Source organism: Salarias fasciatus, chromosome 19, assembly GCF_902148845.1.
Source record: "Salarias fasciatus chromosome 19, fSalaFa1.1, whole genome shotgun sequence".
NCBI lineage: Eukaryota > Metazoa > Chordata > Actinopteri > Blenniiformes > Blenniidae > Salarias > Salarias fasciatus.
In genome coordinates, this window is record NC_043763.1 from 8,947,799 (window position 1) to 8,959,724 (window position 11,926).

At 43.5% G+C, this 11,926-nt stretch overlaps 2 protein-coding genes and 1 long non-coding RNA gene across 4 annotated transcripts; 1 reads left to right on the top strand and 2 right to left on the bottom strand.

The window, feature by feature from the left end:
- Window positions 1–1,085: 1,085 nt before the first annotated feature.
- On the bottom strand, window positions 1,086–4,749 carry ddo (D-aspartate oxidase). The gene is made up of 5 exons (XM_030116974.1): window positions 4,619–4,749; window positions 2,628–2,845; window positions 2,144–2,252; window positions 1,887–2,063; window positions 1,086–1,790 (listed from the first exon to the last, which is right to left on the bottom strand). The coding sequence occupies exons 2-5, from the start codon at window positions 2,797–2,799 to the stop codon at window positions 1,232–1,234; spliced, it is 1,017 nt and encodes a 338-aa protein (XP_029972834.1). The 5' UTR covers window positions 2,800–2,845; window positions 4,619–4,749; the 3' UTR covers window positions 1,086–1,231.
- A 220-nt stretch (window positions 4,750–4,969) lies between these two features.
- zbtb24 (zinc finger and BTB domain containing 24) lies at window positions 4,970–10,415 on the top strand. 2 transcript variants are annotated; one of them, XM_030116972.1, is made up of 7 exons: window positions 4,970–5,001; window positions 6,001–6,828; window positions 6,959–7,126; window positions 7,332–7,415; window positions 7,501–7,584; window positions 7,668–7,749; window positions 8,521–10,415. In XM_030116972.1, the coding sequence occupies exons 2-7, from the start codon at window positions 6,024–6,026 to the stop codon at window positions 9,401–9,403; spliced, it is 2,106 nt and encodes a 701-aa protein (XP_029972832.1). In that variant the 5' UTR covers window positions 4,970–5,001; window positions 6,001–6,023; the 3' UTR covers window positions 9,404–10,415. The 2 variants fall into 2 exon arrangements, with proteins under 2 accessions (XP_029972832.1, XP_029972833.1); XM_030116973.1 differs by lacking the exon at window positions 4,970–5,001 and adding an exon at window positions 5,029–5,069.
- Window positions 10,416–10,823: 408 nt separating this feature from the next.
- On the bottom strand, window positions 10,824–11,529 carry LOC115407297 (uncharacterized). The gene is made up of 3 exons (XR_003933609.1): window positions 11,414–11,529; window positions 11,087–11,149; window positions 10,824–10,908 (listed from the first exon to the last, which is right to left on the bottom strand). It is a non-coding gene; the product is annotated as an uncharacterized LOC115407297 (long non-coding RNA).
- Window positions 11,530–11,926: the final 397 nt, after the last annotated feature.

The window sequence follows — 11,926 nt, forward strand, 5'->3', positions numbered from 1 at the left end:
AGATGCACTAAGAATAAATGCCTGGATCCATGCACAAAATTAGAAAGAACATGATTAACAACAGGCGAAAAGAAACACATATGACTTGGAAATGCTCTGGGAGACGTGATTCCAAAGTAAACTGAAGAGCTTGTCCTGTCACCTCAGACCTAAGATGACATTTTTCTGTGTGAAAATTCACGTTTTCATTTAAATACAACCGCAATCAGACTCCAATGTGAAGGTTTTTCCCACATTAAAGTGACCCACATGCATCATGCTGTTAATGGAAGTAAATGCCTTAATTTTTTTTTTATGAAACAGTATCTATTGGTTATGAATGGGCACAAAGAGTCAGACTTGGAAGGACAAGCTTCCAAGCAGGAAATATCTGCTAAACTTTCAGTACTTAATTCATGTTCATGGAAGCTGTTGCATAATGTTTTTCCCCCTGAGAATATTTGAGATCCAATAAAATGCAGTTTTCTGAAAATATAATGGTAGGGTTTCTAGTTGCCATGTAGAAATATCGCAGTGTGTGACAAAGTATGTCTCTGCGTTGACCTTGAGTCTCAGCTTCATTGTTTTACTGTCTGATCAAAGTCCAGCAGTTACACAAGCAACAACATTGAACAAAGCTAATTCGTAAGAATTTACTCATTGGTGCATTATATTTATTATCTAAGGTGATTTTCTACTGACCTTCGTATTAAAACAATCACTTGACTTGTATTTAAACTTGTTTTAAAGCAGTAGAATATCTTTTGTACAGACGTATTATTGGAAAATACGACATTTTTATAGGTATCATGTGATATAGGTATCATATATGAAGTTTTCCAACCTTTCTAAAGAAGGAAAAAAACATTTAATTTCCTGAAATATCTTAATATTCTACAGTAATGTCTTTAGTTTTCATTACTTCTTTTGTAAAGAAAAACACAAAATGGCTTAAAATGTCCTTTCATGTGAGTAAAACATAAAATGTGCAGAAAAGTTTGAAATAAATTGTGGAAAAAAAATTTTTCTATTGTGATTGTTCAATAAAGACATGACTCTTCATCACTTATCTCAAAAACTATTCATTTTTATTCAAAATATAATGCTTTTCCTTTCAAGACAACTCATAAAATCTTCTCATGTTGTTTAAAGTTATTGAATTAGTGATTTTCCTCTTTTAAAAAGTGTCATTTTTCCTAAATCTGAGAGTCATTTAAGTCAAAGGCGTACTTTATTCAGCTTCACAGTGATTTCAGAGTTTGGCCCGGGGGGGCATTTCCTGCAGGCACTGCCGGACCAGCCCCAGAGCGTCCCGCGCGGTGCCCCAGGCGAGGGTGACCCCCCAGCCGCCGTGGCCGTAGTTGTGGACCACCGGGACCCGCCGGCCCCCCAGCTGCACCGCCTCCCTCTCCACCCGCGGGTTCTTCCTGCCGGGCCTCAGGCCCACCCGCTCGCCGAGCACCCTGGCCCCCCGGAGCGACGGCTCCAGCCGGCAGCAGCGCTCCAGGATGGCCTCGGAGTCGCCCCGGTCCGCGTGCAGCCTCCAGTCCCCCTGCTGCCGCGTCCCGCCCACCGTCACGCTGTGGATGCCCGGGTAGATGTACGTCATCCCGTCGCCGTCCCGGATGAAGTGCTTCAGCCAGGGGGCCTCCACCTTGAAGACCTGGCCCCTGACGGGGTAGACGGCCGAGTCGCCCACCAGAGACCTGGATCCCAGACCGGAGCAGTTCACGATGATATCGAAGCTGCTGCTCAGCTCCTGCAGACTGTTGATTTTCCTCTGCTCTACTTTCCCTCCAGCTTTTCTGAACCTGAAACAGCGATTTATATTTTTAGAATTCACAAAAACAACTGAAAAATTGGAATAATGGTTAAAAAAAAAAAGAAGAAAAGTTTGACATTCAGACCTCTTCTCCAGCCACGGTAGGTAGATGGAGCATTCACACTTGACGGTGGTCAACGCCTGCCCAAACGTGTGTTCAGGGAAGCGTTTCAGCTCTGAATCGCTCATTTCACGAAATCCGATGGCAAACTCAGACCACAGGGGGTTTTTATCAGCCGGAGGCTCCCTGAAAATCTGGTAGCTAGAAGAAAAACAAAGAAGACGTGTGAGAAGCTGGAGAGCAGCGTTGGTGAGGAGATTTCATGTGAAGTCTGCTGTTACCCAGAGCTCATCATCACTCCGGCTTCTGGCGCCTCTTCAGACTGAGCCAGAGCCAGCAGGTGGTCGAAGCTGTCCTTGAACCATCGCCTCTGCCTCTCCAAGGGAATATCTGAAAGATCAGACGTCTCATCTGAAACATGCTCATATGAAAAATAAACAGCACAAGACAATTACGAAAAGGTATTATACCAAAAGTCTGATTATTTCCATTTTAAATTGTTACACATTTTCAGGAACATAGTTCCAATTGTTTAATGACTGTATTGTTAAATTTTGCGCATCCTATTTCTTCCCACTTCAATATTTCAATCCACCAAACAAGAAAAGTTAAAATATTTTCTTTAGGTGCAACAAAAATGCCCATTCATGCATTGTTAAAACAACTTAAACTATCAAACAGCAATGTCTTTTGTGCATTTTTAGTAATGGATTTACATGTAGTTCTACTTTCTCTGCACAAAACTCCACGTGAAGCGACAAATACCTGGAAATGCTGTGGCGAACACAATCCCTGCTGCTACATCGCTGGTGGTATCGGGGCTGAACTTCTCAGCCAGCACGGTAACCGAGCAGGAAGGAAGAGCTTCGGCGATGCAGACTGCCGTGGAGAATCCCACCACGCCGGCTCCCACCACCGCCACCCGGACAGACTTCATCCTGGACGCCGCTGCAGCTCACGCCGAACTCTACTGAGAGTCAGTCCTAAAAGATCACACACAAGACAACTACTGTCAATACTTCAAAGTCACATTTTAATCCTCTGTAGTAACACATTATCTAACAGGGACTCAACAACCAGTGAAGAAGTCAGCCAAGTTATCCACACAGCTTTATGATGTGCTGTAAAGATAATGCAGGTTGACCTACAATACAAGACATTCAGTTACGAAACATGATTCTCATAAGCATAACTCCAGGACTGTTTGTCATATCTGCAAAATATTTTTAAAAAAGGAGCTTTCCCTGAATATACTAATCATTAAGTTCCTCTCACTCTGATCATGCAGTCAGTCAAAGATTCATCAGTTTGCAACATTTTAAATGTGGCAGTGCAGCAAAAAACACACAGTGATATTGAAAACCTGCCATTTGGATTAAAAAAAAAGTACTCACTGCACAGTTGAAAAAGGTCTAAAACCATGTCAAAAAGTCAAAATGACCCAGTCCATATAGTAGTTAAAGAATCATGAATATAGCACTTTTTTTTTTTTATAATATCAAAGCATAAATGTGCAAAGTCAGGAAATAAGTTCAGTCATCTACTTTATTAACTCTGATGCCTGTCATCCTGAATGTGGGCTAAAATGTAACTGCTGTGCAGCACAACAGTGTAATGCTACCAATCATCATATAATACCTGCAGGAAGGCATCCAAATTCATTAAAGGAAAAAACAATCCCAAACATAAATCCAGTTCTCAATAACATTGTTTTATCTCCTGCATGCTCACATTGCATGAAGAAACTACTAAGAGATCAAAGATTGATACTTTGCATTTGAATCACATGTCAATACATGCTCAACACAGCTCACTGAGATACTGGATGTGTTCAAACCTGTGTGGCTAATGCAAACTATTTAATCACTGTGTGACATTTTAAATGAGTAAATAAACGTTATTGCAATCATATATAAAAACATTTTCATCAACTTTTATTTATGGCACAATGTCTCTCAGACTTTTAGTATTCAACCATGCCCTGTTAGGGCTTCCGTAATATTCAACCTGGCAGATGCTCTTTAAACTTGACTGACTCGATGAACTACTTATAAGTATTCAAACAGGATTAAGTTTGCAGTGACAGTTTATGTTGAGTTCACTGAACTATATCCCAGGGGATCAGCATGTGTGGTGCAAAGGAATTTTCTCAAAATGAAGAAGTTTAAAAAGGCATTTCCAACCTACTACCACTTTTATGCATTCTGTGAGTGTCAATTTATCTTAGTTAGACTGGAAAAACATAAAGAAATGCAAAGGTTATCAAATATGGTCACGTGTTTCATGAAGGGTGAAATCAGGTCAGATGAAGTAAAACATTTACTATTACCTGGTACCAAAGTGAAGTTATGACTGAGAGCTGAGATCTAGTGAAAGGACTTTCTGACAGTATAAAGTTAGTTGTAAGAATTTACAAGGACATAAAGAGTCTTTATGTTCTCACTGATGAGTTGAACTCTATTCATCCACTACAAACACCATAAAAAATGAACGTGTTTAACACACGTTTCTATAAACTAAGCTGACTTGTGGATGCTTTTATATCAGCCTGTTTTGAGAGGTCGGCATGACTGATTTAATGAAAAATGACGCAAAATAACCAAACAAACGACACTGCTTTCAACAATGGCTTCAGCCGATTAGCCCCCTGACAACAGTACCTTTACACAATATCACAGAAACATCCTGTTTTACATCATTGCCTGTTAAAGACGTCTTGGATTCAAAGCAAAATACAGAAAAATATCGTCACTCGCCTGATCCACCCTGCACTGAGTCCTGCTGCCATGAAGCGCACCGTCGACGCACAGGTCCTGAAACAAGTTCTCCCACCAAACGCAACTTCATTACTAAACAAAAAAAAAAAACTCCACAATACAAATGAATTTCTAATGTACAAACATTTCTCCTAACAACCCGTTTCACATTTTAAACAAATAATTAGGTTGTTTATTACAGGGCTCTTCTACGTTCACGATGTACCGTTTGATCAACAAATCGAGTGACAGCCCGAATGTCCTTGACAAAGCAGGAAGTAGTACCATCCGCAGCTTGTGGAGATCAGTTGAATGCAGATCTCGTTAGAAGCTCAAATCTCGCGATAGCAGCCCCACGCTTCACGCTCTTCTGTCCTGCAGAGGTAAGGTCCTAAAAGATCACTATTTCCATTTACGCTGCGGTTAACGCGTGTTTGGAGGCAAGGCGCTCGTAAGAAACGCAAACATTTTCCGAAGAAGTCTGTTTAAATGTTTTTCAACCCGGAATTTGGTTGTTTCGGCCAAATGTGGCCTGTTTGTGGCCTAGCAGGCGGATGCATTGTGTAGTTAGAAGCGTTTAGCTTGGTCTGCTAACGTGCACAGCACTGATCTGCAAACTCTGGAAACCCTCACTGAATGTGCAACACAACAAAAACACGTTTTCTGCAGAATAGAGAGGCTTTTAAACAGCTGCTATTATGATCTGATGTACCAGAGCTGAAACAAATGCTTAATGAAGTTCAATGATTAATTTAGGATTTCTTTTGTACCTTGTCCCATAAAACGAATACATTTCAATAGTTATTAAAAGTTTTAATCAGTGGAAACATTATTTTAAATGACCTTTAACATTTCAAAAGTTATTTTATTAATGTTTTCTGAAATGTTTCAACAATAACAACGATAATATAAACAAAAATACAACAAATGATATCAAGGCCATTAAAATAGTTAAACATGGCAAAATAACAAAAAAAGGCACATTATGTGACAGAAAATAAACACGTGAGTCCGTAAACAGTCCCATGAAGTGGAACCCACATCTGTATTTCCTTAAAGTCTGATAAATATAGATTCATAAGAAGCAGTTTCAACCCATTTATCTTTTCTTTCATGTTCTGAGGTTTGGCTACTTTTCACTGTGCCAAAACTATTTTGGAAGCAGTAATCAGATCAACCACAATAACAGAAAATTCACCTTGATGTCCTTGGTGTTTGAGATCTGTCTCCCAGCCAGCACAGTTCAGAGTCATAGTAACCACTGAGTGCATTCATTCATTTCATTCAGTCAACCATTTTCGTGTTTAGAATTCATTCTGTATAAACTGGAATATTTCAAAACTTTGTCTTTTTCAAACATGAGCTCTGTTTTCTTATTCCAGGAGCAGATGTGGTCATTTATTAGATGAAGATGTCTCAGCAATCCACAAATCCAACTTCTTCACTCCTGGTTCTTCGGTCAGAGTCGCATAATCAAAGCATCCTGAGTAAATTTGACCATCTCAGGAAAAGAGACCTGCTGTGCGACGTCACTCTGGTCGTGGAAGATATGCACTTCAAGGCGCACAGGGCCCTGCTGGCTGCCAGCAGTGAGTACTTCACGCTCATGTTTGCGGCAGGCCCTCAGGAAGGTCAGGACCTCCAGGCCTTCTACCAGCTGGACGGCGTGGCGGCGCAGACGTTCGCCGCGGTGCTGGAGTTCATCTACAGCTCCCAGGTGTCGGTGGATCAGAGCAGCACTCAGCACCTGCTGGCCGCCGCTCGTCTCCTGGAGGTCAGCGATCTGGTGGACATGCTCACTGACCTCACTGCAGCAGAGGTCAGAGGTCACGCCGGGGACGTCGGCGTGTTGAAACCCAAACGAGGACGACCGAAGAAGGATGCGGGTGTGCCCGACCCGAAGCTAAGAGGGCAGGCGGCGCAGAGTGAGAGCTCGGAGGACGGGATCCTCGGAGATTTGGTGGAGACTCAAATCACAGACGATGCAGACTTTAACCCGGAGGAGCACAACAGTCGACAGAGCAAACGCAAGATCCGACCCCCGGTCAAATATAAAGGCTACAAGGTGGGCAAGGATGTAGCGGTGAGCAAAGAGACGGGGAAGAGAGGCAGAAAGAAGAAATACCCCAACACTGAGCCTCGTTGTGAGGAGTGTGGGAAAGTGTTTAAGAACCACCCCTTCTTAAAGATCCACCAGAGGACTCACACAGGTGAGGGAGGACTGAATCAGCACTCAGGCCCCACAGTCACTGAATGTTAAACTGTTGGTCTGTGTGGATGCCGCAGATCTCTTCAGTGTGCCTCAACGCTTGGCTAAACTTTCTGTCTCCTCCCCACCAGGAGAGAAGCCTTTCCAGTGCACTGACTGCGGGAAGAGTTTCACCCAGAAACACACCCTGCTGGATCACCAGCGCATGCACACCGGGGAAAAGCCGTTTGTGTGCAGCGTCTGCTCCAAAGCACTTTCCACCAAACACTCCCTGCAGGAGCACATGAACCTGCACAGAGGTGGGACCCTAAGAACCTACTGAGTGTTTGCTTCCACATTATCTCATGGAGAAAAATCCTCAATAAAACTTGAGAAAGACAGACAGCATATTAGAGCTCTGACTGGATCCACTCACTTATTTGCTGTTATTATTATATTAGATTTTTCTCTCATATTTAAAGTATCCTGTCAGATGAATAATTTACTATTCACTTGTTTTTTCAGAGGAAAAATCCTTTGACTGTGATAAATGTGGAAAGAGCTTTACTCAGAAGAGGCAGCTGAAAAGCCATTACAGAGTTCATTCAGGTAAGAAATAAAACCGTTCAAGAGAAGATATTCAACAGAGTGATGAATATGCAGGGCAAGGAAAATCTGATGGATGCTTTTCCAGGGAAGTCCTTACCGGAGTGCGCTCAGTGTCACCGTAAGTTCATGGATACAGCTCAGCTGAAGAAACACGTCAGAACTCACACAGGTGAAATCAAAGTCTCCATATTCCTGATAGTCCAACGATAAAGCTTCTGTTTATTAAATGTTTCCTGTCTAAAATGTTCACAGGTGAGAAGCCGTTCACCTGTGACATTTGTGGCAAATGTTTTACGGTCAAAAGCACTCTGCAGACCCACATCAGGATTCACAGGTGAGAGATGGTTTTTACTTTCTAGTAAACTAGTGTTTGACTCTTTATCTGCTAAACTCTTCACTTTATGAGCAGACAATCAGTAAATCTGCAGTTTGATGCTGGAAAGTAGAGTTCAGTGGACTTTTTTGCCTTTTTTTAATTGCAAATATTTGGTTACTGTAAAACAGTAAAAAGTATATTTTACATTATTGATTCTTAAGCTGTAACAGAACATTGAACATTGAACAAAATCCTTCTTCTGCTATGTACAGTATAGGAGATGTAGATTTGGAAGATGAAATCAGTTATATATATATATATATATATATATATATATATATATATATATATATATATATATATAGTTTTTTTATAAAATTCATCTCGAGCAGCAAAATGTGATTAAAATTCAAAATTAAAGTGAGAGATTGTGCGAAGTTTACTAAACCTGTAGTTTGAATATTTATAAATTTTAAGATTTTAACAGCCTCCAGCTGTTTTAATTGCTTTTCTTAATGTGTTTATGCAGGGTTTGTTTGTTTGTTCATTTTTTTGACAATTTTCCAGCTCCTTTAAAAATTTTACTTTCATTAACAGTTCCTGCAGGCTCAGCCTGCAGATCTCTGAGACAAACAATTTGATTTTAGAGGGAATCATTTTACATTTATTCTGTGTATAAAACATGACTCTCATATACGTAGAGGGTGTTTTTCAGTCCACTCTGCTTTAATAATTGTGCACTGAGATGAAAATGATCCTGGTCATGCCCATTGTGAATATCTGTTGCAGAGGTGAGAAGCCGTACAACTGCAACATCTGCAACAAGTCGTTTTCGGACCCCAGTGCTCGACGGCGCCACGTCGCCTCCCACTCAGGGAAGAAACCCTTCACCTGCTCCTTCTGCAGCCTGTCGTTCACGCGCCTGGACAACCTGAAAACACACACCAAGTCCCACAGCAAGGAGCGAGCGGCGCCGGCGGAGGCCTCCTCAGAGGAGACGGCGGCGGCGGACGCACCGGCGCAGCACGAGGAGGTTCGAAACCTCCTGCAGCTGCAGCAGTACCAGCTGCCCCCCGGCTCGGGGCAGGAGATCCAGCTGGTGGTGACGGCCGACGTGGACAACATCAACTTCGTGCAGGCTCAGGAGCAGGAGATCAGCCTCATCAGCACGGAGGGGGAGGCGGCGCCGTCCGCCCAGTCCAGACTCACCCTCCTCACCCCGCCGTCCGGACACCTGCAGAACGTGGCTCTGGTCACCGAGGGCGAGGTGGTGGACCCCCAGATCCACGCCATCGGCATGCTGGAGGGGCCGCTGTCGCAGCCGTCCGAGCAGATGCACGTCATCACTCTCAGCAAGGAGGCGATGGAGCAACTGCAGGTGCAGCACGGCCCCCCGCAGCCGCTGCAGCTGGCGCAGCGGGCCGTCCAGCAGCTGCAGGTCATGCACCAGCCCGTCCAGCAGGTGGCGCTGGCCCAGGAGAGCCCCGCTGGGCAGGTGGGCAGGGGGCAGCACGGCCGGGCCATTCACATCAGCAGCCAGAGCAGCCAGCCCATCTCCATCAGCCAGACCAGCGAGCAGCTCTCCGGACACCACATCCAGGGACAGACCTTCCAGATCCAGGCGGGGACCGTGTCCTACCTGTACACCACCGGGCTGCCGCAGGACAGCTGAGCAGGCCGGGACCAGCAGGGCCGAGACCAGGACTCTCATTTCATCATGTGTTTAAAGCAGTGATCGAATGTTGGGCCCCCCTCTGTCATCTCCATTTTTACCTGGAAAGACATCCAGTAGCACCGTATTGTGACATTTTCAGATTTTTATGAGAAAATATTTTACATTTCGATATTTTATCTCCTTTTTACTGCTGTTTTTTTGAGGGCGCAGATAAACATTTGAAGTTGGCCAGTACTGAACTTTTTACTCATATTTGAAAGCCAAAACTTAAATCTGATATTATTTACACTCCTGATGCATCCTCCATCCAGCTTCTTTCCTGCTTTGTCCATATGGAATCACGGTCCTCTGTAACTTCCTCCAGCTCTTCTGGAGGGACTCCCAAGTCGCTCCAAGACCAAACCAGTGACATAATCTCTCCAGCGAGTCCTGGGACGACCTCTGGACTCACCTGGTTAACCTCCAGTGAGAGCAGGAAGTGACCAGGAGAGCATCTTAATCAGAGGCCCAGACCACTTTAACCGACCCCTCTCACTGTGGAGATATCACATAAATATGATGCACACATTCCTTAAATCTGCCTTAATACCTGAGATAAAGAGGAAAGATTTACAGTTGAATGTAGAGCTTGGAAACACAGTGATGTAGCGGTTCTCACTCCTGTCTCACAGAGAGAAAAGCCCCAGTTTGACTCAAGGTTCTAGAGTTTGCCTGTTCTAAAAAGAAAAAATATATATATTCCTGAATTTAATTAAGGCATTTTTATCATGCCATAAAGCAAAGGTGATTTGACACCAGCCTCACTTCTGCTTCTGGATCAAGTGATCTAAACAAATACTCCTGCAAACCTCTAAACTGAACTTTACTCTTAAAAAAGTAACTTGGAAAACCTTAATAGTTACACTTTAACGCCATAAATAGAACAGAGAAAACTTGCATAACACTGCTGAAAAATATCTAATTTTAAATATGAACCAAACCAGCTGTTTTCAAATGAACCAATGAGTAACTGAGCAATAAAAAGTCTTTCAGCAGAAAGTTTCTTAAATGTGTTTTATAAATGAATTAATTCAGTCCATGGATGCACATGAAGCCGTCAATCTAAAGAAAGGCTGTGTCAGCAGGTGAAAGCTGGTCCAGGACCCACACTGTGCTCCTCACAGGTCTGGTAACAACACTTCAGCCGTCTGGACGCGAAGGCGAGACGGATCCTGGTAGGAAAACAAAAACACCTATTTTATTATTTTATCTGTTATAAATAAACAAAGTCACTAGTGTCTTAAAACATAATGTTCTATGTATTTGATAAGGCAGGATCTCAACAGTTTACCGCCCTAAATGTGCTCTGCTGCTTGTGTTCCTGCCTCAGCTCCGTCTCACCCTGCCGTTCCAGCGGCCCGTCGACGTCTCGGCCCTCTCGTGTCTCGGCTCTGCTGTGAGGCCCCGAAGAGTGCCGAAGGCCGCCGAGCTGCCAAGAGTCCGCTGAGCGCTCCTGCCCGGACCTGAGACCGAAATAACACAGAGACAGAGAGCAACAACGCAAATTAAAATGTCACGGAGAAAACTGGCAGTAACTTCACTCCTGAACCGCAGGAGCAGCTCAGCAGAGACGACTGGATTCTCTCTTCACCGCTCCGCTCTGAGATGGAGGCGACGGTGGGTCTGAGGTGGGTGGTGTACCTGCTGAGGGGCTTCTGGTGCTCAATCTGCTGAGCGACAGCGTGCAATATGTCCGGCTCTGACCTGAGAGAGAACAAACGGTATGAGAAGCAGGAAAGAAATGTCAAGATTACCTGAGGCAGATGGACAAAATCTTTCAGGACAGATCAGATCCAGAGAGGCTGGATCTCACTGTGTACCTGACATGGACAACAACAGTTACAGCCGATATAAGAATATATCAGGTCTCTGTTCTCCTATTAAGTGAATACAGTAAAGATTTAAGTAAGTGTTATTAATCTGTTCATCACTTTTATTGTTCTAAAGTGACGCTGTGGAGGTTTGTACCTGCAGCTGAGCTTTGTCTGCACAGCGCCTCCATGTGGCTGAGCTGGCTCTGCAGCTTCTCCACCTGCTGGAAGGCCTCCTGTTTGAGGCTGCTCTGCAGCTGCAGCTTCCCCTTCACCTGCACACACCATCATCAGACTCTGCTCATTAGTTCTAATATTTACACACGAAGTGTGACAGACATGAATTGTTTTCCTCAGTGCAGCTTTGGCGCCACCATGTGGCCGATGTGTAGTTTTGTTGGATTAGTGGAATGATTTCTAAAATGTATTGTGAAAAGCAGATTTTTGGTGGTTTGCATGAATTTAGAAAAAGGTGATGCATCAAATTAATTGTCTTCAAATTTGCCACACAGATCTATACTAGTCAAAAGTGCTCTAACTGGTTTGCAGCCCAAGGTCAAAGGTCAAGCTTAACTTACAAGTGTCCCATTTTTGTGAATGTGCATATTTTAAGAAAACTTTGAGGGATTTTAACTAAACATGTTGTAAATATTAGCAGAATATCACCAAG